Source organism: Xyrauchen texanus, chromosome 12, assembly GCF_025860055.1.
Source record: "Xyrauchen texanus isolate HMW12.3.18 chromosome 12, RBS_HiC_50CHRs, whole genome shotgun sequence".
Classification (NCBI taxonomy): Eukaryota; Metazoa; Chordata; class Actinopteri; order Cypriniformes; family Catostomidae; genus Xyrauchen; species Xyrauchen texanus.
Genome location: NC_068287.1, coordinates 42,979,128 through 43,007,013, shown reverse-complemented (window position 1 = coordinate 43,007,013; position 27,886 = coordinate 42,979,128). Strand labels below are relative to the sequence as shown.

Genomic DNA, 27,886 nt, shown 5'->3' with positions numbered 1-27,886 from the left:
GGATGGATTGATGGAAGGATGGATGGGGCTGGGTGGGTAGATGGGTGAGGTGTGTGGATGGGTGGATGGATGGATGGATGGATGAGTGGGGTCAGGTGGGTGGATGGATGGATGGATGGATGGATGGATGGATGGATAGATAAGTGGATTGATGATGGGTGGGGTCTGGTAGATTGATGATGGTTGGATGAGTGGGGTAGGGTGGGTGGATGGATGATGGATGAATGGATGGGGCTGGGTGGGTAGATGGGTGAGGTGTGTGGATGGATGGATGGATAGATAAGTGGACTGATGATGGGTGGGGTCTGGTGGATTGATGATGGTTGGATGGGTGGATGGATGAATGGATGGGTGGGGTGTATGGATGGATTTTGGATGGACGGATGGGATCAGGTTGGTGGATGTATAGACGAGAGGGGTCAGGTGGATGGATGGGTGGGGTCAAGTGGATGGATGAATGATGGATCGGGAGGGTGGAAGGATGGATAGATGAGTGGATGGTTTGGGCAGGGTGGATGGATAAATGGATGATGGATGTACAGGTGGGTGGATGGATGGATGTATAGGTGGGTGGGGTCAGGTGGATAGATGATGGATGGATAATGGATGGGGTCAGGTTGGGGGATGTATAGATGAGTGGGGTTAGGTGGATGGATGGGTAGATAGATAAGTGGATTGATGATGGGTGGGGTCTGGTGGATTGATGATGGTTGGATGGGTGGATGGATGATGGATGGGGTCTGGTGGATTGATGATGGTTGGATGGGTGGATGGATGATGGATGAATGGATGGGTGGGGTGTATGGATGGATTTTGGATGGACGGATGGGGTCAGGTTGGTGGATGGGTGGGGTCGAGTGGATGGATGAATGAATGATGGATCAGGAGGGTGGAAGGAATGGATGAGTGGATGGTTGGGGCAGGGTGGATGGATGGGTGAGGTTGGGTGGGTGGATGGATGGATAGGTGGGTGGGGTCAGGTGGATAGATGATGGATGGATAATGGATGGGGTCAGGTTGGGGGATGTATAGATGAGTGGGGTCAGGTGGATGGATGGGTAGATGGTTGGGGTTTGGTGAATGGATGGGTGGATGGTTGGATGGGGTTTTGAAAACCTGTGATTTTGCAATTTAGTGAGCTCAAGATGATCAACTTGGGAAAAGTGTAAGGAAAATTGCAGGTTCTGGAAAATGCAAGGTCTTCAAAAGACCTATAGAAACTAGAAATGTATACAACAACTGCTGTGTCCTTGAAACTAATGCAAATAGAAACTCAAGGTCGACCAAACAATGACAGAACATGCATGGACACAGGTATTGTTAGCATCTTGTTGACATCATTCATATAAATGATAGACATTCAGTGAAAAGAAAAACTCAAGAAAGCTTCAAACATTGTTTTAAGGAAATTCAACATTGAAAACTACTTGTGGAAATCTGAAACATAGACTAATGAGCAACAATAAAGGCCAAAGTATACTTTTGTTTTCTGCATGCCGCTACATCTCACACTGTACTCGTCATCAGTACAATATACATGTACAGTCTGCATGCAACCCAATTTTCTAGACACCCTTACAGTCTTTGCGCGTGGTCGTCGTATGCGCCTGCCATTGACTGTACTAAATAGTATCATAGAGCAGTCGTAGTGCGTATGTAGCGAACACGTCCCTACAGGCACGCAATAAAAAGATTATACCATGAAAGGCTAGAGCGTTCGACAGTGCACGAGATGCAAGAGCACATGGAAAAACAAAGTATAGTCTAGCCTTAGGTCTGGACTACAAAGACAGTGGGTATTTGATTTTGATGGGCTGTCCTTTCAAGACGTGTGTTCATTCTGAGATGGCTAGAAAATGAACTTGTGCTTCAGATGGTGACCTGTGAGAGGTAGATCTGTGGTTTCCTGTATTCTTCCAATGGGTCAGACTGAGATGGCAATGTAGACTTGACAGGCTGCACAGTTGAGAATGCCCAAATCCAGAGGCCACCAAGGACTTGAGGCACATCAGGTTGCAAGGTTCTCAAAGCCAATTTGATTGTTGTTGGAACATTGGTAGTGCAAGGCATTACAATGGAGATGCAATGAACTTTCCATGGCCACAAGTTCATATATTCGCATTGTACTGCTTCTTCTTGTGCTTTGAGGCACATTGGTTGTAACCGAGGCATAACAGGTTTGTTTGTCTGGTTGACAAACAAACGAACATCACCAATGTAGGGAAAGCCAGAGTGTGTTTGTGATACACACTGGGATTCGTTTGTGAGAGAACATCCTTCCATTTAAGTAAGGACGGAGAACTTGCTACTGTATATCCTGATTGGGGGGAAGAGAATACTTTTATTAATCTACAAGTCATTAATGCAAATGATTCTCCATCCCCATTGGTAGCTTAGTCTGTGTGGTTGTTCACGTAACTGGTCTTTTTGTTGTCTACTTTGAGTCCTTTCAGCTTGCCAGTAATGACTTTATAGCAGCCGCGGGCGATTTTGTACATCCAGATTATGTTTAGGATGTCCAGACAAATGCAGGATACAATCCAAGCGACTTGAGCACCAAGACCCAGCCTCTCAAACTCTGGAGTACCGAAGGTGCTAAAAACCTTAACCCAGTATGGGGGCATCACTGCGATTCGGACGAGGAAGAACACGACCGCCATGGCAATGCCATTAGCGACAACCAGTTGGTGAGTACGAGGATAGGCCAACGCTTCGAAAAACCACCTATGTAGAGAGAAATAGAGGCTGGTTATAGTACGATTTGGCAAGTAAATAGAGCTAAATAAAAATATCAGTTGACAAGGAGTTTGTAGGAATTAGTGGACTGGTTGAGAATCTCACCTTTGGTTCACAAATGGCGTTGACAATTCGGAAATCAGTCGGAAGTTCGCGAAATAAGGAAGCACTCCACGTGTCTGTTTGAGAGGAACAAACGTGTAAGTTGTATTGCAGTATTTAGGTCAAGGGTGTGATTATGTCAGGTTCTGTTTATTTAGATCAGGTTTTTAATTTTAGTATTTCATTTAAATTTTGGGGGGGGGCTTTGAGGTGTCTTTGTGGTGTAGCTGTCCCAAAAGAACAAATATGATTAAAATCTGAATGATTCACAAATACATGATATTTGTGCAAACATATCACTTTAAAAACACGTTTGAATACATTTAAAACAATTATTAAGACACATATATTCAGAACGTGACTTAATGGTTATATAACTCATTAAATAAGACATTTTTGTTAAAAAATAGTATACACTTTTACCAAAAAACTTATGAGACCCACATGAATAAAACAAGCACATGCTTTTAAAACTCTTCTTTGACATCTTAAATTGTTAATGAACTATTTCAAGTAAATATCCACTATTTCAGTGGCCCCCAAAGTCATCTGTACTTGAATAAAAGGAGCTTACCAGCACAAATCCATAGGCATATAGTGCCGCCAAGTGGTGACAGACAAAAAAGACATCTCCCATAGTTTTCCAGTTACGAGCTAGTAGCACAAGATCTGAGAAAAGGAGCGGAAGAGAAAAACAGAGAGTAGAAAAATGTAGACAAACCTGTGCAGATCTGTAATTAGACATATATGGGGGAAAAAGTTTCATACCATAAATCAGGTATCCACAGGTGATGGCCACATTGAGCTTAACTATGTTAGGATCACCCCTGAGGAAGAAAACAAAAGTTGAAATAGCTAAAAAAACGAATACATATAATAATAATAATAATAAATGCAGTCAATCAGCAAGGGAAGGTTTCAGCCTGTTTGGGTTTTAAAAAGCGTAAAGCTGATGTATATCATTTTTCAATGTTAAAATACTTTCTGCAACTCGTTGAACATGCAGAGAAACATCACTGTGCAATTTTCCATTTGTTGACGCTAGTGGCACAGAAATGACAAACTACAGTGCAAAAGTGTCCCCACCTATTAAACATGCTCTGATCTGAAGGCGGTAACACGCAAAGCCAACATAAAGTACATGTGAGCAGAGATGTATTTGATTAAAGCCGTTTATTACTGTACTATCACTGGCAACCTGCCTTGTGCAAATATCTAACTTGTTAATGTACTAGAAAAATGTCATTATATGAAACACCGATCAGCCACAACATTAAAACCACCTGCCTAATATTGTGTCCTCCTCGTGCCGCCAAAACAGCGCCAATCTCAGAATAGCATTCAGCTGTTCTCACCACAATTGTACAGAGCGGTTATCCGAGTTATCGTAGACTTTGTTAGTTCAAACCACTCTGGCCATTCTCCGTTGGCCGCTCACTGGATGTTTTTTGTTTTTGGCACCATTCTGAGTAAATTCTAGAGACTGTTGTGCGTGAAAATCCCAGGAGATCAGCAGTAGCAGCAGTAGCAATACAGTGCATAAAATCATGCAGATACGGGTCAGGAGCTTCAGTTAATATTCACATCAACCATTAGAATGGGGAGAAAATATGATCTCAGTGATTTGGACCATGGCATGATTACTGGCAACTCAGAAAACCGCTCTGTACAATGTTGGCGTTGTTTTGGCGACACGAGGGGGACCTACACAATATTAGGCAGGTGGTTTTAATGTTGTGGCTGATTGGTCTATATTTGGCTATACAAATTGCCATCTGACTTTTAGTGACATTAGTTAATACCAAGTTGTGTGTAGAGTATTTGCTGAGTGTATTTTGTGATGATAAACACTCATGACCTCATGTAACATCATTCCCCTGATCTCAGATCAGTTTTTCCATGTGGAAAAGTCCAGCAAGAGAGCGACCGCTGATCTGATTAAAGCTATTTGAAGCAGAATTTCCAAGCATGGCCATTTCCAAAAGACACTTTATTCAAAGAAATAACAAAAGGCTATTCTAAGAACAGCCATTCTTTGTCCAGTCATCGCTATGTTAATGATTATGGTAAAAGTTCCCCCAAAAATGAAAATTCTCTCATATGACTTCCTTTCTTCAGCTGAACACAAAGATTTTTAGAAAACAAAATTCAGCTCTGTAGGTCCATTCAATACAAGTGAATGGTGACCAAATCTTTGAAGCTTCAAAAAGCACATACGTGCAGCATAAAAGTAATCAATAAGACTCCAGTGGTTAAATCAATGTCTTCTGAAGCGATCCAGTTTTGGGTGAGAAGAAACCAAAATGTTACTCCTATTCACTTTACACCTTGACATCTGCAGTCTCCTTGGCGATCATGCTTTCAAGCTCAATTACACTTCCTAGCACAATCTAGTGCTCTAGTGTCATACACTAAGAAGTGTAACTGAGATTGAAATTATGGTCGTGTCTATAAACACAGCCCATCCCAAAACCGCTTCTGAAGACATGGACTAAATCACTGCATTACTTTTATGCTGCCATTAATAACTTTTTGGAGCTTCAAAGTTTTGGACGCCAAAACGGAGATATTCTTCTAAAAAAACGTTGTTTGTGTTCAGCAGAATAAAGAAAGTAAATGATGAGAGAACTTGTATTTATGGGTGAACTGTCCCTTTAAGGAGAACTTGCAACATTATATTAAAAGAGCGAGTGTTTGGGAAAACAGTGTAAATTATTGGTTACAATGGTTTTAATTTTCAGTTCTGATGAAACCTAAAAAAAATTGACTACTGAATAAAAATATTCTCCATGTATTTTCATTCATGGCTCATCAAAAGACTATTTGTAATATTTATTTTATTTGTGGAATGTTCAGAAGAATTAGAATGTTGTGATGAGTCACAATGTAAAACAGTTCTAAAATGACATAAGAACATATTGATATCATACTGCAGATGCTGAAAAGTGTCTCCCTTATGGTAGCGTTAATTCAAATACAGTACACTGCAGTCAATGGGGGCAGAACATGTATTTAGAGGGTTACAGAAGAGGTGAAAAGAAAGATCAAGTGAGCTTGACGTTTGGAAGAAGCTAGAGCTCATGTAAATGTGTCCCAGACAGCAGTGCCTCTCTCCGACCCTGTAAATCGATCAGGAAACTGATACACACCGATCACAGGTGTCCAGTATCAGAGGTGCCATGTCTCGGAGTGCTGGTCACCTCTCATATACAGGAAGCTCAGTTACCCTCTGTGTGACACCAGCGTCACCTTCACTGCCCTCTTCGCCTCTGCCAAACACCCGAACTCTCACTACCTCCCCATTGCTGTTCCTGATGCTTCCACTCAGGGTGCGACAAATTGCTTTCTAACCGATCCAGTGCTCACAATTTGAAATTGTAGTGGTTCTGGAGTATTGAATTTAGATTTGATTCACACTCACTGGTGTTTTGCATGGGTCTCCACCTGATCCTGCTCATCTTCATTGTAAAATTGCTATGTCTTTCAGAACAAACATTATTTAAATTTTTTTACATTACATATGTTAGCCAGCAGGTGGTGGCAAAAGGTAATTTTTGTGTGTAATATGAGCCAGTTTGGTGACGTGAAGTGAATCCGCATCAGCCAGTGTTACATACAACTCTCCGTGATCACTTGTATTACTACTACACTACTGAAGCTAGGAAATAACTTCAAACGGCTTTACATGAACAATTCAGCATTAAGGCTCATCACAGTTGAGAGACACAACAGACAGGTTAATTACACAAACTGAATGCGCAAACTATCTGACTTTCCAAATTGGAGTGGACACACAGTTTAAAATGGAGGAGGACATTGTATAGTTTCTATAGTGAAAGACCCTTGTGCACCGGCTACCGTGAAATAGAGAGGAATACCCTCGATTGGACGGCTATTTTTCCACTGAGAAAGCGGATCTTCAGAAAGCTGACAGCATCTCTGCTTGGGTGTGGCAACAGGTGATTGCACATGCGCTCTCTCTCTCTCTCGCACACACACATCCTTGTTTATCCAATGACTTGTTAGAAACAGCACAAGCCATGATACTATTTCTGAAGTATTAATAATGAAAGTTTGGACGCATCATTTGTTTTGAACCAGCAACGGCAGATTCTGATCCGTCGCGTAAGAAAGTAGTTCCGTGCACAAATGCGTTTTTATGACCTTACTGTTTTTCCTAATTTTCTTTTATTTACTTGTTCGTTGAACTGTTGTATATAAGCAATATCACACTCGCAAACGGCACTCGGCCAAATCACAGCAGTGATGATGTAGGGCCATAAATCGCACTCTTGCTTGTGTGATATTGCTTTTATTAAATGTCACCTGGTGAAATACACACACAAATACACTCACACAAACACACACACACACACACACACACACACACACACACAAAACCGTTCATCTGGGAAAGATACAGTATAGGCTAGAAATTTGGCAAACATTATAAAGCATATATAGAGCATTGTAACAAGTCAAGTCTCCGTCATTTCAAAATAAGAGTCACTGGTGTATTTCGGGCTTGATTTAAAAGTTATGCACCAAATCTCTTTAATGCAATTTCTTCTGGACATTTTGGGGATTTTGGTTGCACAATGAACTGCATTTAGGTTTTTATTCATTTTGGACTCGTGTAGCCTTAATGTCTGTGCTCATAACATCGAAAAAAAAGTTGATTTAAAAAAACATTCGGCTGATTGTTGGTTATCAGCATCTTCCACAACCTTAAGTTATTGGTCGACATCTACCGATGACCACCATAATTGCATTGTATTATATCATACACTGTACATACTGTACATGCAGTGGGGTTCAGAAGTTTAAACCTTGAAAATATAAACAACAACAAAGCCAATACTGATATCTAGAGAGCAGTGTAGCTATAAATTAATTGCATCAAAAGAGCTGTTTGCTAAGTTTCTAAAAAAAAAACAGAAATTGCTACAAAAATTCATCAAATTAATAAAACGTACTTAATAATAATGCAATTAAAATATAATAATAAAAATTAATAACAATAATAATAATCAGGGATGCAAAAAGTCATGGCAGGTGTTCCAGATGTGTAATTTCTGTTGATATTTAATGTTTTTTTTTAAGCTTTAAGTAACATTTTTCAGTGATTATAATAAGGAAAATGTAGTAAATGTTTTGGGCAGAATTTGGGGACATTAGCATCAGAAAAAGTTGACTTGAGCTCAAAGGCAAGTAGTTTGCATCTCTGAATAATAATCAAATATCCATTGACAAGGTTGTCAGTAGATTCTGGGACGGACACAACAAACATTTCTGTGAATCAGACAAGCAAGCATGTAATTAGTGATGCAGATAAACGTTCAATCAATGTAATGTGATCTGTAATCTAATCTATTTCTCTCATGGACATTTATGGTTTTGAACTCTAATGTACTCTCTTATCAAGTTCTTGTGTTTTACGTGAGAAGTTGTTCGTTGAATTTAAATCCAAGACATTATGTAGATTTAGGCCAAAGTTTATACGGAGAGATAATGGACTCTTCTCCTACAATCTGACACACCTGAGCAAGTTTCTTCAACGTTGATCTTTGAATTGTCTGGGTTCTGTACAAGGTCAGTTTTGGAGAACTGACTCAAACAACTTGACAAACAGGACTTACAGTACAGACGTTAAATCTTATGGGAATTGTTCACAAGTCATTTCGGCATTCCAGTAATATAACTGAGCTGTAATACAATCATAGGCCTGTGAGCCTTGCTGGAGAACTGCATTCTGTACTGTACAGATATGTAGTAGTTATCATACAACACAAAGAGCTTCAGATTGTAAAGCGTAACTCCTCAGGGTGGGACTAGATCAACCTTATTTTAAAAAGAAAATGAGGAAAACGGTGATTAAAAAAAAAGAACGACTGATCTCAGTTCAGGAGACTGACATGTGTCTTTAAGAGAAATGTCAACAAAACTACATCTGGTTAGAAAGGTCATTAAGTGTTCATAATGAAACCTGTTTGAGTCAAAAGATTAGAGTCTCTAGTTTCATCCGATATGCCATTTTTAAAATTTGAGCGATGTATCGCGAAACGCCACTCTGCTAAACACAATGTACAGTAATGTGTACAATAGCGCATTTGTGCTTAGAAATCCTGTATTCACTGAGTATTATCACATTGAGAATCAATTGGTTCATCCAAAAGCTGAAAAGTGTTGCTTTCTGAGGCTTTATGTTGAATTAGACGCCTTTCAAACTGTTCTGAGACCAGTGCAGACAGACAGCACACTGGTGGTTAAGTCATGCACTAAATAGGGAGCAAGGGAGCATCCTATAGCTCTCCTATAACTGTTCTGAGACCAGTGCAGACAGACAGCACACTGGAGGTTAAGTCATGCACTAAATAGGGAGTAAGGGAGCATCCTATAGCTCTCCTATAACTGTTCTGAGACCAGTGCAGACAGACAGCACACTGGAGGTTAAGTCATGCACTAAATAGGGAGTAAGGGAGCATCCTATAGCTCTCCTATAACTGTTCTGAGACCAGTGCAGACAGACAGCACACTGGAGGTTAAGTCATGCACTAAATAGGGAGCAAGGGAGCATCCTATAGCTCTCCTATAACTGTTCTGAGACCAGTGCAGACAGACAGCACACTGGAGGTTAAGTCATGCACTAAATAGGGAGCAAGGGAGCATCCTATAGCTCTCCTATAACTTTTCTGAGACCAGTGCAGACAGACAGCACACTGGAGGTTAAGTCATGCACTAAATAGGGAGTAAGGGAGCATCCTATAGTTCTCCTATAACTGTTCTGAGACCAGTGCAGACAGACAGCACACTGGAGGTTAAGTCATGCACTAAATAGGGAACAAGGGAGCATCCTATAGCTCTCCTATAACTTTTCTGAGACCAGTGCAGACAGACAGCACACTGGTGGTTAAGTCATGCACTAAATAGGGAGCAAGGGAGCATCCTATAACTGTTCTGAGACCAGTGCAGACAGACAGCACACTGGAGGTTAAGTCATGCACTAAATAGGGAGCAAGGGAGCATCCTATAGCTCTCCTATAACTGTTCTGAGACCAGTGCAGACAGACAGCACACTGGTGGTTAAGTCATGCACTAAATAGGGAGCAAGGGAGAATCCTATAACTGTTCTGAGACCAGTGCAGACAGACAGCACACTGGAGGTTAAGTCATGCACTAAATAGGGAGCAAGGGAGCATCCTATAGCTCTCCTATAACTGTTCTGAGACCAGTGCAGACAGACAGCACACTGGAGGTTAAGTCATGCACTAAATAGGGAGCAAGGGAGCATCCTATAACTGTTCTGAGACCAGTGCAGACAGACAGCACACTGGAGGTTAAGTCATGCACTAAATAGGGAGCAAGGGAGCATCCTATAGCTCTCCTATAACTGTTCTGAGACCAGTGCAGACAGACAGCACACTGGTGGTTAAGTCATGCACTAAATAGGGAGCAAGGGAGAATCCTATAACTGTTCTGAGACCAGTGCAGACAGACAGCACACTGGAGGTTAAGTCATGCACTAAATAGGGAGCAAGGGAGCATCCTATAGCTCTCCTATAACTGTTCTGAGACCAGTGCAGACAGACAGCACACTGGAGGTTAAGTCATGCACTAAATAGGGAGCAAGGGAGCATCCTATAGCTCTCCTATAACTTTTCTGAGACCAGTGCAGACAGACAGCACACTGGAGGTTAAGTCATGCACTAAATAGGGAGTAAGGGAGCATCCTATAGTTCTCCTATAACTGTTCTGAGACCAGTGCAGACAGACAGCACACTGGAGGTTAAGTCATGCACTAAATAGGGAGCAAGGGAGCATCCTATAGCTCTCCTATAACTTTTCTGAGACCAGTGCAGACAGACAGCACACTGGTGGTTAAGTCATGCACTAAATAGGGAGCAAGGGAGCATCCTATAACTGTTCTGAGACCAGTGCAGACAGACAGCACACTGGAGGTTAAGTCATGCACTAAATAGGGAGCATCCTATAGCTCTCCTATAACTGTTCTGAGACCAGTGCAGACAGACAGCACACTGGTGGTTAAGTCATGCACTAAATAGGGAGCAAGGGAGAATCCTATAACTGTTCTGAGACCAGTGCAGACAGACAGCACACTGGTGGTTAAGTCATGCACTAAATAGGGAGCAAGGGAGCATCCTATAGCTCTCCTATAACTGTTCTGAGACCAGTGCAGACAGACAGCACACTGGAGGTTAAGTCATGCACTAAATAGGGAGCAAGGGAGCATCCTATAGCTCTCCTATAACTGTTCTGAGACCAGTGCAGACAGACAGCACACTGGTGGTTAAGTCATGCACTAAATAGGGAGCAAGGGAGAATCCTATAACTGTTCTGAGACCAGTGCAGACAGACAGCACACTGGAGGTTAAGTCATGCACTAAATAGGGAGCAAGGGAGCATCCTATAGCTCTCCTATAACTGTTCTGAGACCAGTGCAGACAGACAGCACACTGGTGGTTAAGTCATGCACTAAATAGGGAGCAAGGGAGCCTCCTATAGCTCTCCTATAACTGTTCTGAGACCAGTACAGACAGACAGCACACTGGTGGTTAAGTCATGCACTAAATAGGGAGCAAGGGAGCATCCTATAGCTCTCCTATAACTGTTCTGAGACCAGTGCAGACAGACAGCACACTGGAGGTTAAGTCATTCACTAAATAGGGAGCAAGGGAGCATCCAGTAGCTTTCCTATGCAACTAAGTTCATTCACTCCTAAAATCTGACCAAAAGTTCAGTTTTAGGCTGCAAATGATGTTTGGATGACTCAGATATGGGACAATGATCATCAGTACATAGATTCAGAATTGATAATGTATAATTTTATTTTAACATGTTTGGCTGTGATTGGATGATGCTGGCCATTAATTTAAATCAGAATTAATTATGCTAATTTCTGATGTCGGTAATGTCTCAAAAACATGAATAACCAACACTCCTGGAAACATCATAAACAATTTGATAAAAATTAAATAAATATCAGACTTTCTAAAGCTTGATATTATTAAACATTTTCACAACTTAGTACAGCTGTCCACATATGTGGACATCATTATTTTGTTTGCTGGTTTATTTGGTGCTACTAGTTACAAATCAAAAATGCAAATGGAAAATTCTCAGCAGTCACACTCGGGTCTCAGGAGGCGATAGCAAAAGTTTGACCTAATTCGGTAGAATTATTCATCCCTGCGTATATTTAAAAGTATTAATTTCGCTTGAGATGGCACACTTTAATGTATAAACATGAAGTAAAAGTCCCTTATTCATGAAACACATGAAGGAAGATTTTGTAAATGTGTAAAGCGGTCATAAATCCATTCGTACTTCAGTTTTCACGAGAATGGTTGCACGTACAAATCCGTTTGGCATGTGTTTCATGAATAAGGCCCATTCTTCGTCTGATAGCATGTTTTGAAATCTTACAGATATTTACTTTGAAATGGCACCCGGTTCATAGAATGACCCTGTTTAGAATTGGGCCGAGGAAAGAGTGGGGAGTGTCTGGAATAAATTCCCAGCCGTCTCACCTCTCTCTCTCTCTCTCTCTCTCTCTCTCTCTCTCTCTCACACTCGACTGTATTTGGGGTGTGGGGGGTCTCTAACAGTAGTACTGGCCAAGATGGCTTACGGGACAGTGAGAGAGAGATTGATCAGAGGAGAAACAGGCCCGCAGGGAGGACACATGATATGAGAGGGAGTGGTGGGAATCTGTTGATTCCTGTTGGAAAGGCGCCTTGTTGACAAGACTTAAAACTCTCTGATCTGAGAGAGTGACAAGAGAGGCAGAGATAGAGAGACTGGCAAAAACTACAGTACACAAAAGAGAAAGAAAGAGGTTTCTCTTTGAAAAATAAAAACCAAATTGTACCACACAGGTATAGCAAAGGAAACAGGACACAAACGGAGCAGATGGTAAGGAAGGGTAAAAGAAATGAGACGAGGGCTCTGTTCCAAAACCTAGTGAGCAGCCTCAGCGTCTACTCCCTACATGAACCGCAATTCTCTGACTGGTGGATTTTCTCCCTCAGGATCATGGGTAGTGTAGTTCTTCACCAAATTCTACCGATTGACGGCTTCAACAGATGCATATGCCATCCATTAGCAACCTTGGAGCTCACTGTCGGTCTGTCTTTCAAGTAATTAATAATGAATAAATCCACCCGGTTGTGGGACAGTTTAGAGGAAACATCAAATAGGCGCTGGTGCTCCTGCCAATGTTCCACTAAAGTTTCCTCCATTTCTGCTGTCCAATGAGACTTTCTTGATACCGCAGTCATGCTAGTTCAGGACTCCTCCCACTGAAACTTCCCGTGCCCCATTTCTTGCTCTCTCATTGGCTGTACGTCAACGCTGCAGTTGTATTCAGTCAAAACACATTTCACACTGCACGATTTGGAGTCGGAGACAGGTCCCGATATTTAACATGCTGGATATCTCGCTGACATCGGCGAAGCTTCGGCGCTTCTCTCAAATCGCGTCTTTGCTAGTTCATACATTGCGCTCGCGATCGTCGCTCACCAGAGCGAGCTCCGATTTGCCTACGATTTCAGGCTTTTGTCGGCGATCTCCACAAAACTGTCAGCGAGCGAAAATCGGGCCTAAAATCGTGTCGTGTAAACTCAGCATAAGAAGGACATAATATTGCTGCCTAGCCTTCGCATCGGGAGCACGCCTATCAGGCTTTAATATGCTGTCTAGGTAGGCAGCTCACTAGGTTTTGGAAAAGAGCTACAGAAGACATAATAGGCAACAAGCACTACAGACAAATTACCATTCCTCTCCTTCAGGAAGCAAAGATGCAGACCAAACAGGCAGCAGGCAGAAAGGGAAAGAAAAAGAGAGGGAAAGAAGAAAAGAAAAAAATAAAGACAAGAAAACAAATGAGAAAGCAGTTCTGTGCACAGATGACTATAGAGGACACAAGGTTTCTGATCACAAGTCTTCAGGAGGAAAGTAAGTTTGGCTATGTTCTGAATGGAATACTAGTAGAGTATTTACCTACTACTGCACAGTATACACTGTATGCTAACTACTATGTTGCTATATTATTCCATGATAAATGTTTCAATCAGTAAATGCAACATTGTTTCTACATGCTTTCATCAATTTGCATGCAAGTGTCCAGTTGGTCCAGAACAATAAAATGGTTATTTTGTGTTTTTGTATAAACTTCAGTCTGATTAGCCTAGCTAATGAGACATGTTCAAAATTGTGATTGGTAAAACATTGGTAATACAATGGCAGTATCCTATTCTGAACATAGCATTTATCTCGTTTCGACATGCCTTTCCAGTGACATCTTCAAATATTGACATACTTGGTTTTTGAGGGATTGTTATGGATTACAAATACTAGCTGTTCTATTGGAGAGGTATTTGTTAGTTTGGTTTTGCATTTTCATGGCAAATATCACAATGAGACCCAAAAAATGTTTGGAGGTGAAAACATTCACTCCATTTGAATTCTCGGCATCTTACCAGACCGGGTCTTTGTTGACGGCGTCATCGTACCAGAGGATATAGAGACAGAAGAGCCCCACAATTAATGCATGGAAGGTGGACACCAGCCTGCGGACATGAAAGCAAATCAGTTATTCCCTGCAGTAACAGTAAATGTGACATATTGGTTCTTTTTAAATGACATCACAAATGTCAAGTTGAAGCTTTGATAGAATTCCGTGTTTACAACTTGTAGTTTCGTGTTCTACAAAGACGTGAACGCATGTCGGAATCTCGTAGAGACGACAATTCTGAAATGATTCGAATGAAGCATAACTGAAGGCTTTTTCCCAGTAATCAAGCAACGGCATCTTGCAGCATTAAAAGCGACTACAATGTATTTGCGGTCACAAATGTGGGTTAATCTGCATTTAACATCCAGTCAGAATTGAGACTTTTGCCAACTCTGAGAAAAATGACCAAATGTATATGTGGCGTGGGGACGTGGTCGTGTGTCGGTCTGCGGGAGAGAGAGAGCGGTAAGGCTTGTCACCTGGTTTATAATTAACCCTAACACCTGTGTCTTGTTATAGTGATGCGGAGGGAGACATAAAAGGAACGCCAAGTGTCCAGAGAGAGAGAGAGATGTCCGTCATGTGTGTTTGTGTCTTTTTAAGGTTATCATTAAAACTATTATTTATATTGCCAAGCTGGTTCTCCGATACACCGTCACATGGTCCTCGATCACTTCCCCACCCTCTCAGACTCACGACCCCCGGCGGTCAGAATGCCCCTCCGTTTCTCGGCGACTCGTGGGGATACTCCTCCGCCCCTGGCAGCGGCCCTACCGCTCCAGGCGGTCGGTGAGACACTTCCCTCCTCCCCTCGCAGACGGCGGTCTTCCTTCGACCCCTCCGCTTTTCTAGGGGATGGCAGGGCTCTCCTCCGCCCCTGGCAGCGGCTCCATCGCTCCAGGCGGTCGGGGAGTCCAGTCCCCACTCGCCTCGCGGACGGCAGCCGTTCACCGCGTCCGGTCCACTCCCTCCCCCGTTGGATGCAATGGCGCCTCCCTGGGTGGACGGCAGTGTCGAGGACTCCGCGACGGGCATCCCTCCTCCTTCCCGGGCTTCGCCACCAGTGTAAAGCAGTTTGATGGAAAGGAGGTGAAGAGAACCGGCTTCGGCAATATAAATAATAGTTTTAATGATAAACTTAAAAAGACAAACACACACATGACGGACATGTCCGCACAGTATACAAAATTCATTGTTTTATTCACTCACTGGGTTGACAGTGAATCTGCATTATGAATATACACCACAGTGCTGACACAGTAGGAAACGGTATCTACTGTAGATAACAGATTTGATCTATGGATCCGTGCAGTGTGGATGTGCCAGACTGGAGTGTGTGTGAGTTTGTGTTGTCACTTATTTCTGGAGTGTAGACCTTTGAATTGGTTATCTGCATGTCGAAATCTGCCATAGAAACTTATCGCAGTTTAACAGGACACAAAACTCACTGCATTCTGGCAAAATGTCAAGAACAGTTAAACAGATATTTTCATAAGCCTCTAACAAACTGTATTGATCCTGTTTATTGCTGGAAACCTCACCCACGTCAAGGATGACAAGTTTGACAATAATACGTCATCAAATAATAATCGTAAAAAGGATTTTTGCTGCTTGTTCAAACTACTTGATTAAAATGAATTAAAGCAACACAATTCTAAGACATTTTGCCACAACTTGATTTCACTGCGTTCTAATCCATTTGAGTTGGGACTACTTGAAAACGTCTTGTGGTGTTAATGTAGCATGGATGAAACTGGACTCGACAGGGAGAGTAAATGTTCAAATTAAGTATTATTTTCTGTGTTTTTATGCAAGATGCATATAAAGTGGGATACTTGTTTGTGTTTAATCAACATTTATAAGTTTCTGTTATGTTGGAGTTTTGGGGGTTACCCCATAATGGTGAAGTCGCACATGAAATTGATTGCTAGATTTATTGAGTGAGTGGTGGCGTAGTGGGCTAAAGCATGTAACTGGAAGCAGAAGGTTGCTGGTTCGATCCCCACAGCCACCACCGTGCCACCCCACAGCCACATTGTGTCCTTGAGCAAGGCACTTAACTCCAGGTTGCTCCAGGTGGGAACTTCAAGTTCAGCCAAAGAGCGATATTTTTTTCTTTTTTTTAGTGTTGGGTGAAAATTTGTAGCCTATTTTCTTGCCTTGATAGTGTAAAAAATAGGGACGCACCAGAATTTTGGCTGCCGAACATTTTCAATCGAAAATGGCCAGACAATGCTACAATGTTGAGGAAAAAAGTAGCATTTATTTGAAAAGATCCTGAGGCCTGTCGCACGAAGCTAGTTGAAGAAACTCAGAGTTTCAGAGTAAGTTTCAGGTTGACAAAACCAGATAGAGCTAAACTGGTCTAGATCGGGTACAGCGATCTCAAGATGGGATCCTGAGTTCATAATTAACCCTGAAGCACGTGAACACGAATGAGTGATGTTTGCCATGAACAGACACAGGGGCGGAGCTAGGAAATTTTCAAAGGGGTGGCCAGGCAGGGGCAAGCGATCCATCTGTGTTGGCACAGAAATGTGGGTTTTCTGGATACAATGACACCCGGGACGGTGAGATGCGGCGACCTTTGTGTGCACACATGTTAAGTTTAGTTTGTACATTTGTACAGAGATGATTTCACCTCTAAATAACTAAATTGTGCTAAAAACAAATTACCAACAAATGAATAAAAAAGCAATTGCCAATGGGGTGGCCAGGCTTCGGTCCATGGTGGCCACGGCCACCCCTGGCCACCCCATTGGCCACCCCCTACCTCCGCCACTGAACAGACAATGGGTGATGCTTGGAGAGGGAAATATAACGAGATACATCACCACTGAAGATCAAGAGAACATTACGAATATACACCTTTACACAGCCTGAAGTAACAGCTGCCGTCATGGAAGGTTGAAATAGTTTATTAGAAAAATAACTGAATATAATGTGTAATTGAATATATATATATATATACGTTCACAATATTAACATACAGGCTTTTTATTTTCAAAAGCATTAAAATCAATATATTTTTCTAAAATGTTTTAATGCTTTTCTATTCATTTCATTTATAAGCATAATACGTTTGAATGAAGTGTAAGCCATGCCACTTTGTGTGATAGTCTACAATATACAGTATTTTCACCAGCATATTTGAGTAGGTGGAAAGACTCGTCGTCACACAATAAATGCATCTTTAAAGTGTGAGAATAACCTTATGAGGTTTCAGCATTACGCGCTGCATACAGGTCCAGAATGTAAAGAAACTCAATATATTTTTAATGTGCTGCTCAAAAGATACAAGGTTCCCCAATCTCACAAATAAACCATTTTATATTTTAGAATATTAAATGATAAAAAAGATGTTAAATCATAATATATATACATTTAAATGTATCAAATATATACATTTCCAGTGAAGTGCGGCATTTACTTTAAATTGGAGTGAGAGATACAGGGGGAGTGACTTCTTTACGTCAGAGATGTCACTTTACTCACAGTACGTTGCTATGGTGATGAACTCTAGTAAAAACTAACCCGCCTTCTAAAACCTAGAGTTTGCTCAAACTAAACTCAAACTTACTTGCGTAACCACTGAAACCGGCTCCATGCAACAAAATCAAATTTAAGACATTTTAACACCTAAACAATTCTTTTAATCAATCTGGCTGAGACACACATTCAACAAGGCCTTAACGCTGCTTTCCACATATATAGAGTATCCATCATATTCAAATGATTTAAAATTGGTTTATGTACCAATATATCAAAACATATGAATTAGAGGTCCGACTGATATTGGATTTTGCTGATATGATAATGTGTTGAAAGCATCTGTGCAAATGACTTAATTAAGACTTATGACTATAGTTTTTAAAAATCGATATATTGAATGTGTTAAAAGCAATTCTTAGTCTTTCCTTCTGGCGGCAGGAGTCCAAAAGCAGATTATTATGCAAGCAAAATGCCAGTAATAATCAGAAAAATCTTTGGAGCATAATGCAAGACTTTTAACCAATGTGCCGCACAAGCCCTCAAAAGTGAAGCCAAAACGTCTCTGGTCCTAGTATAGGTCATAAACCCCGCCTCCCCATGTTATTCAATGGGAAGTGAGACCAACTAAACAATTAAATTACACTTCACATATCTTTTTTCCAAAGATAGTTTCTGTCATTTACTGTCGTTTCTATCACTTGATGTAATTTCAAGTGTTTGTTTTCAAAATAAGTTTGTTTTTAGTTATTTGATGCTATAAAAACGGTGCTGTGACATCATGATAGACAGCTGTGATTGACAGGTTCTCTGAGCGAAGTAGTCACTGAAGCACCAACTGACTTTACTTCCTGCTCACTACTGCGCTGGTCTGGTCCCGAAATCTCAACTGCGCAGACTCGAGTCCCAAGATGTCAGCGCCATATCGGGACACTGGCGGCTTCAGTTCTCACCAATGGAAAAGAGCGAAGGGGCGTCGTCCATCTTTTTTTACAGTCTATGCTTTTAACAATAAACAAGCACAAAATACACCCGTGACTCTTATTTTGAAATGTCTGTGCTTCACTGTTTTCAGCTTCTCATTCAAACAGACAAGGGCAATAAAATATGCAATCATATACACTTATATACACTGTTATAAACACTTAAAAGTAATCATTGTCATAATTCATCAACAGTCATCAACATAAGCGATTGATTGTAATAAATGTCTGGTATTCATTGATTGCTAAATGCTCTTAATCCACTGGAAACTCTGAATCTCAAGCTCCTCGCCTGTTTTCATAATAAAGCCCTCAGTACACGCAGACTATACATTTATAAATATTAAACTGTAGCCTTTTAAAGATTAATAAATCACATTAGGGCCGTATCACGGTTCTGGCATTTACGTACCAAATGTTAATTAAATGGCTTTTTTGTTATACCATTTAAAATGTTTAAGACTTTTTATGACCTTAAACTTTAGAGAACTGGATAGATGACATTTTAAGATTTTTAAGGACCCGCAGGAACCCTGTAATCACTCAAAGTACAGTACAGTGATTTTTGAACCTTTTCCCTAAACACCATAATCTAGGGTCACAAGATTACAGAGGAAAGGTGATTACATGAAACTGCATTTCACAAAAGTACAGAGATCACTACACCTCATGTGTTGGCATTACTGATATACGAACACAATGCAAAAGATTTTTGGCAGCATGTTTGTACTTTTGAAAAATTGATTTGTTGGGATGCATGTTTACCAAAAAATATGAACCAAAAGGATATTCTGTTGTTCTAAAAGTCCAACTGACTGAACTTCCATTCACAAAAAGGGAAACTTTGAATTTATGTATCTATTTATTTTTGTTTTAATGAACCAACCAACCAGGAAACCGATGGAGTGCGTACTCCAGGTAGGGAAGGAGGTATTGCCCCAAGTGAAGGAGTTCAAGTACCTCTGGGTCTTGTTCACGAGTGAGGGGACAATGGAGCGGGAGGTTGGCCGGAGAATCGGGGCAGCGGGGGCGGTATTGCACTCGCCTCTATCGCACCGCTGTCACGAAAAGAGAGCTGAGCCGGAAGGCAAAGGTCTCGATCTACCGGTCAATTTTCATTCCTACCCTCACCTATGGTCATGAAGGCTGGGTCACGACCGAAAGAACTAGGTTGCGAGTACAAGCAGCCGAAATGGGCTTCCTCCGAAGGGTGGCGGGCTTCTCCCTTAGAGATAGGGTGAGGAGCTCAGTCATCCGTGAGGAGCTCGGAGTAGAGCCGCTGCTCCTTTGCGTCGAAAGGAGTCAGTTGAGGTGGTTTGGGCATCTGGTAAGGATGCCCCCTGGCCGCCTCCCTAGGGAGGTGTTTCAGGCACGTCCAGCTGGGAGGAGGCCTCGGAGAAGACCCAGGATTAGGTGGAGAGCTTACATCTCCACACTGGCCTGGGAACGCCTCAGGGTCCCCCAGTCAGAGCTGGTTAATGTGGCTCAGGATAGGGAAGTTTGGGGCCCCCTGCTGGAGCTGCTGCCCCCACAACCCGACTTCGGATAAGCAGTTGAAGATGGATGGATGGATGGATGGATGGATGAACCAACCAACCAACCAAGTAACTTACAAATTAGCCAATAAATTAGCTAACAATCTATAACTACCCACACATCCCCTGCAGTCATTTAAACCTGTGGCCCTGTGACAACACTGGATGGTTAATGAGTGTGCAGGGTTTTACCTTGAGTTCCAATCGTTGAGTTTGTTTGGTGGTAATCTTCCGTAGCCCTGTGTGAATTTAGTGCACAGAACCGGACTGACGCTGGAGAAGAACAGCTGGAAGCCCACGAAGCTGCCAGTCACCACGTACACCTCTCTCAAATCCATCTCTCACCTGTAACACAGACAAAAGAACACACACGGTCACATTTGTGCTCTTCAGGCAAAAGATCCCATTGCAATCGTTACATCTTGAATGATGATCATTCTACATGCAAGTCAATGGGAAAGTCAAACTTCCATCTTCATTCTCTTTATCCTCAGAGACCCATTTTAGCAGAATTGCAACGTTCATTTAAACTCTGAACTGTGTAACAACAACAGTTTTGGTGGGAAAAAAATGCATATTGAATGTTGCAGCTTGCTAAAGTCACGCAAAGTTCACCCCAAAACAAATTCCTTAAAACCTGGAAAAAATGCGGGAGGAAGGAAAATACATCATCAATGTCAATGCTTAGGTCTCCGATTAAAAAGTAAACCATTTATAAAAACAAAAATTGATAGCACACATGTTAAAACAAAGCATAGAAATGTAAAATATATTCAATAATATACAATTCAAATAATATAAAATATAAAGTAATATAAATACAGTTCTTACTTGCAAGCTCTGAAATGAGAAAGAAAAAAAGTAGGCATAGAACAGACCTCAATGTCTCCTAATCTCAGAAAAATGAAAGTCAGAGAAGAGAGTGTGTGCTCTGTTTCATTACAGAGTGGGGTCAATGTCCCCCCGCACGCAACAGAGTCATTCTGGTACTTTTCAAGCTGTATCATTGCATCAAAAACTAAATGGGGCTGTAGAGTGGAGGAGGGCGGGGCCAGGCTGGAACAATGCACGCCCGGTCCCCAATAAGCCTGATGGGGGCGCGTGAGGGAAAAAGGCGTCCGGTGATGCCGGTTCGAGAGAGAGAGAGAGAATTACAGGCAGCTGCTATGTGTGTTTATGTTTTTTTGGTTCAGTTTTATATAAAACTATTATTTATATTGCCAAGCCGGTTCTAGCCTCCTACTTTCCCCCTTACCCCCTTACATTGGTGCCGAAACCCAGGAAGGAGGAGGGATGACCGTCACGGTGTCCTTGACACTGCTGTCCACACAGGGGAGTGCCACTGCCATCCGCCGGGGGACTGAGTAGCCCGACCGCCTAGATGCGGAAAATGGCCGCCGTCCAAGAGGCAAGTGGGGACTGGACTCCCCGACCGCCTGGAGCTGAAGGAGCCACTGCCAGGGGCGGAGGAGTGCCCTGCCGTCCCCCAGAAACGCGGATGGGTCGAGGGGACCGCCGTCCACGAGGGGAGGAGGGAAGCGACTCCCCGACTGCCTGGAGTGGTAGGGCTGCATCCAGAGGCGGAGGAGAGTCCCCACGGGTCGCCGAGAATGCGGAGGGGCGTTCTGTCCGCTGGGGGTCGGTCTGACTCCGGTCCGCCAAGGAGGAGCAGCTGCCGTCTGCCTGAGAGGGTGGAGGAGTGATCGGGGACCACATGGCGGCACATCAGAGAACCGGTGTGTGAGGTTTTTTTTTCCTCTCTCTCTCTCTGTCGCTCCGTGTTGGCCTTTATCCCTCGCCTATTTTGTTTTGTTGTTGTTTTTAACCTCCTGCCTCCTCCCAGGTCGAGCAAGATTCCTGGAGAGGAGGTGGGGGGTATGTCATGCCGGGGGCTCAGGAGTGCAGAGCGGAGGAGGGCGTGTCCAGGCTGGAACAAGGCACGCCTGGTCCCCAATCAGCCTGATGGGGGCACGCGAGGGATAAAGGCGGCCGGTGATGACGGTTCGAGACAGAGAAAATGACATGCAGCTGCACTGTGTGTTTATGTTTGTGTGTTTTTGGTTCAGTTTTATATTAAACTATTATTTATATTGCCAAGCCAGTTCTCGCCTCCTTCTTTCCCCCTTACTCCCTTACAGGGGCATACCATAGGCTTCTATTTTTTTTTATTTAAAGCTAATTAGAATTACTATATGTGGCAGGGTGGAGGTTGGGGCCGGGTCGTGATTATACACACCCGGTCCCTTATCAGGCTAATCAAGCCTCCGAGAGAGTTAAAGGCCGACTACAGAAGATGGTGCGGGAGAGAGAGATCGTTTACGGGCATGTGCGTCATGTGTGTGTTTGTGTAATGCAGTTTAATGGAAAGGACGCACACATGACGCATATGCCATTAAACGATCTCTCTATCGGTTTGCACGTGGCCTATGTTCTCGACACGGGCATGCGCCAGCTGTTGATTGTTGACTTGTGGGCAAGAACCCCATACTACGGTGGCAGACGTAGGACATTTATCATTGCGTTTAAGCTCAAGAGTTTTCCCCACTGTCAGCTCACGAAAGTCTGACAGCTCGTGAGAGTCGAGAGAGAACAAAATGTGTTGTTTTGTTGGGCATCATTTTAATATATTAAGAAACATATGGAGGAAACAAGTGTTTACGGACTTTATTATTTTAACATGTGACTCGTACTGCAAAACCTCACTGGTGTGATAATGCCATTAGTTCTCTCACTGGCTACAAATGTCCTGTAACAGTCAATTGCACCACAGGAAGATTGCAACACATCTCAAAGCTCACAATAGATGCGTTCTACGTCCTCTTGTCCTTCCAGGTACGTTCTTCCGAGGTGGCTTGGCAAGACTGGTCTTCATAAGAATGCAAGTCTATTCTCTGTGTTCTTTGCATTGAGAAACAGCCAATGAGTATCACAAAGCATTCATAGTGCAAAAGTGTGGAACGCGTTCGTATTCACTCGTAAAGAATACACTTTGCGGTCGATCAGGTTGAGGTAGATCCATTCTGGGACGTATAAAATGAAGCAGAACTGAAGTGAAGATTTTTATAAGAACAGGTTGTGTTCACACTTGGCAGGTTTGATTAGATTAAAACGAACTCTGGTGCGATTTCTCTGTTAGTGCGGTTCATTTGAACAAGTGTGAACGCTGCCATCCGAACCTTGGTGTGCACCAAACAAGCGGACCGAGACCCCTGAATAGTGGGTCTCGGTCCGCTTACAAATTAACTCTGGTGTGGTTCGACTGATATATGAACGCAGCATGGACCAAAGACATCTAAAGGAACCAATAACAGGAAGAAATATGCCTTTAATGCTGACCTCAAGCATACCTGGTTCTTCTCATCATAGGAGCTATGTTGCCTATTATAGTTCGGTAGAGGCGTCGGAACCGCCGTCAGCCGTCCTGGCAGCATATCTTCATTTCTGTGTACAACGGAGGAATTCATGGTGCTGTTTTAACTCCTTTCCACATTTTTAGCTCTTCGTTTGCTCTCAGCTGGTAAAAATACCGCCATATATACATAAATCCAACGAACGCATCTAGCCAAGCAGCAAGAATTGTTTTGGATGTTCGGCAAATTCCGTCACTAAATATACATCATAAAAGCGGTCCAATCAGGTTGTGAACTTATCCTTATGCCTTTTGTTTTGTATCTTTAGGGTCGGTGTTAAAAATGCCAGTGTGAATGCCAAGCGAACCAGGACTAAATGTATCATTTTCCTTTTTTGGTCTGGACCAAGAGAACCAAACCACAAGTGTGAACACACCCTTAAGGTCTTTTTGTCCATATAATGCAAGTAAACACGAGGCATGAGGCTGCTGGCTATTTGTCCTTCCAAAAGGCACATTTAGGCAGCATAAAAAAAATAAAAGACTCAATGAATGTCTTCTATAGCAAACCGAAAGGTTGGTGTAAGAAACATATTGATAATTAAAACATTTGCACCATATTTTTACACAAACCTATCGATTTGCTTAAGAAGACATTAATTGAATGACTGCACCATTACTTATATGCCTTTTGGACCGTCAAATAGCAAGCAGTCTAATGGCACCCATTTACATTTTATGGACAAACTGAGCTGAAATCTGCTTATAAAATCTTCCCTTTGGATCTGCTGAAGAAGTCATATACATCTGGGATGACATAAATGTCAGTAAATCATGAGAGTATTTTCATTTTTGGGTGATCTAACCCTTTAAGTATGTGCAAACACTCACACACACACACACACACACACACACACACACACACACACACACACACACACACACACACACACACACACACACACACACACACACACACACACGCACACATGCACGTACGCACACACACAATTCCTATGTTTTAATCTCTTTTTAGGCTCAATGACCCAAAATACTTAACACATATCATGCATGAGTTTCCAAAATTTTTTGATTTCCCACATAAACAGCTGGCTATTTATTCTTATGTTTTGGACGGAGCAAACGGAGGCATTTAATTTGACCTTCTGGAAGAAAGCCTGAGGAAGTCCATTGCGAAACCACTCTTGATTGGGCCAAACACTTAAACAATGGGATAAACAGAACTAATCCCATCAAAAATTCAAGTTACAATGTAGCAGTACTTTATTAACAAAGATTTAGCCTAACAAAGGTTTAAATCATATATCCAGGTACTGACAAGGCAGCAACAATGGGACATTGATTAAAGAGGAGCAGATTGGGTCATTAGATTTGCACAATGTCCTTCTTTAATCAAGTTACCGGGCCGCTGCTGCCACAAGTTCACACTTCCATTGTAAATCTACTTACAGACTAAGAAAAGACAAATGCATTTCAACACATGATCTACTCTCAAACACATTGGAGAGGGCACATACAGACCATATTCTACATACTTTACTCTGTATGTCCATCTGTGCTAGTGTGAGGTGCACTGTAGAGGGGACATACTACAACAAGTAACCTTTTAACAACAAATGACCATACAATATACAATCACTGGTCACAAGACACTGCTTGTGTCAACCTAGTTACATTAAAACTGTTTTGGGGTTGAATGTAGCGGTGTTGAAGATCAGTGCAAAATGTTCTAATAACAGCTTTAACTGCATGTATCATAATGCCACACTAAATTATTTACAGTCAATATTCTTGTTCTTTGTCAACAGTATTTTTCTGTAGAATTTGATCATTTTGATTAGAGTTAAACAATTGATTTTGATCTGACAAGGCCAATGTAAGTGTAGGCATAATTAAGTACTGATAAAGAATGTAAGATAATATTTAACAGATATAACACATTTACATTTATGCATTTGGCAGACGCTTTTATCCAAAGTGACTTACAGTGCACTTATTACAGGGACAATCCCCCCGGAGCAACCTGGAGTTAAGTGCCTTACTCAAGGACACAATGGTGGTGTCTGTGAGGTTCGAACCAGCGACCTTCTGATTAACAGCCCTGTGCTTTAGCCACTACGCCACCACCACTCCACTACACAAATGTGTCTTATAAAAAGCAAGTGCTTGGTACACCGACACATCAAAAATACATTTTGTTGGTTAAATGCCAGCAAGTCGTTTAACGGGTTGTTGATTAGTAAGGTTGTCTCGGATATAAAAATAAAACATCTTTTTAAAAAAAAAATCTAATTTGAAACACATGTATTAAGTTCATAGAAATGCAATATTTGTGTCCATGTTGATTTCATAAATTTTCAAAATATATAAACTGATCAGACACAGCATTAAAACCTGCCCAATATTGTGTAGGTCCCCCTCGTGCTGCCAAAACAGCACCAACCCGCATCTCAGAACAGCATTCAGACATGATATTCTTCTCAGCACAATTGTACAGAGTGGTTATCTGAGTTATCGTAGACTTGCTCCGTTCAAACCAGTCTGACCATTCTCTGTTGACCTCTCTTGGCACCATTCGGAGCAAATTCTAGAGACCATTGAGCGTAAAAATCCCAGGAGGTCAGCAGTTACAGACATACTCAAATCAGCCCGTCTGGCACCAACAATCATGCCATGGTGTAAATCACTGACATCACATTTTTCCCCATTCTGATGGTTGATGTGAACATAAACTGAAGCTCCTGACCCGTATATATGCCACACGATTGGCTGATTAGTTCATCGCATGGATGATTGTTGGTGCCAGACATGCTGGTTTGAGTATTTCTGTAACTCCTGACCTCCTGGGATTTTTGTATATACATATATCCTGGATTTTTAAGTTATGAATATCAAAAACCATTTTAGGGTTACTTAATATGACCTTAACAAAATGTGCTTTTTCATAAAAATCAAAAAAAAAAAATCAGATTTTTTTATTTTCTTTCACACAGTCATTAGAGTCTCTCTGATTTTAATTGTAAGTGATGCATTTATGATAGATTTGATAGATAACTTGATAGATCCGGATCCAAAAAAAAAAGAGATATAGGGAAAGAGTCACGTCACTGACCTATAGTGACACTAAATATCTCGATGAGCAACATATATAAAAAAATAAAATAATAAAAAAGATAAGAAGCTGTGAGACAATAAACCTGTGACAAATCCCCAGCACAACTACGCAAAGCAATTATGCGGAAGCCCGTTCCACCAAGCAAGTAGTTTCGCCCTAATAATGATGTTACAATGACTGATTCCAGGACACACTTTGAATTCTACACCACCGCATTATCCGAGAACATCATTAGAATACAGCTGCGTCATAATGCCCTCTGTACGTCACAGTGGTCTGCATAATAATGTTCAGCGTAACCGTCACACATTCTAAAGGCTCGCATCACAATAACAAAGGGAACGCTGGTCACTTCACGCAGACAACGTGTCACGCGTGCACTGCGTAAGAAAACAGTCAGATTCTGCGCACGTAGCGACTGAAACTGAGAGTCTACACCAACTCTAAACTTTTCTATTCATCTCTCGCGGCAACAATGGTCGTGTCCAAGTCATACCATTTAAATAATGCATGTAACAGATGCAGAGATCCGCGCTTCAAACATACACAAAAGCGTTGTATCCGAATAACACGAACAGTTTACCTGGTAAGAGTCGCATAGGTTTGCGTAAGCGAGTCCAGATCCTGCTGCCTTCTTTATTCGCTCCACAACCCCAGCTAGATGGCGATGGCTAGCAAACGCTTTGCCCACTCGCTGTGTTTAAAACCGCAGGTCCTCCGAGGAGTACTGGCGAATAAACAAAAGCTCCTGACGCGAGTCCATTTCCCACCTTCAAAAAACACGCAAAGGTTTCATAAAAAGCAGCAAACTCATTTCTTTCACCGTGTATTGACAGATTGTGTTCAGCTCAGTTAGGTCAAAGCGGATCCCACCCACTCTTCCTACCAGCACACGCCCCCTATCAAGCCACGCCCATCCATCCATTCTATCTATCTAGCTGTCTGTCTATATGTCTGTCTCTATGCAGGAAAGCCTATTTGAAGAAAAAAAAAACATTTTAATGTTAATAATTCCTCTGATAT

General features: G+C 42.0%; 1 protein-coding gene across 1 annotated transcript; it reads right to left on the bottom strand.

Annotated features, from left to right (window-relative positions):
- Positions 1 to 11: 11 nt before the first annotated feature.
- LOC127653018 (TLC domain-containing protein 4-B) lies at positions 12 to 27,740 on the bottom strand. Its single transcript, XM_052139502.1, has 7 exons — positions 27,447 to 27,740; positions 20,571 to 20,723; positions 14,337 to 14,426; positions 3,607 to 3,665; positions 3,413 to 3,507; positions 2,842 to 2,915; positions 12 to 2,724 (listed from the first exon to the last, which is right to left on the bottom strand). The coding sequence occupies exons 2-7, from the start codon at positions 20,714 to 20,716 to the stop codon at positions 2,394 to 2,396; spliced, it is 795 nt and encodes a 264-aa protein (XP_051995462.1). The 5' UTR covers positions 20,717 to 20,723; positions 27,447 to 27,740; the 3' UTR covers positions 12 to 2,393.
- Positions 27,741 to 27,886: the final 146 nt, after the last annotated feature.

Bases quoted from the DNA above. Each gene is read 5' to 3' on its own strand.
- LOC127653018 (XM_052139502.1), bottom strand. From the start codon at position 20,716: ATGGATTTGAGAGAGGTGTACGTGGTGACTGGCAGCTTCGTGGGCTTC. The intron at 3,666-14,336 runs GTAAGATGCCGA...TTTCTTCCTCAG, and splicing joins GTCAACAAAGACCCGGTCTG to GGGTGATCCTAACATAGTTA. The intron at 2,916-3,412 runs GTAAGCTCCTTT...CCTCTCAAACAG, and splicing joins ATGCCTATGGATTTGTGCTG to ACACGTGGAGTGCTTCCTTA.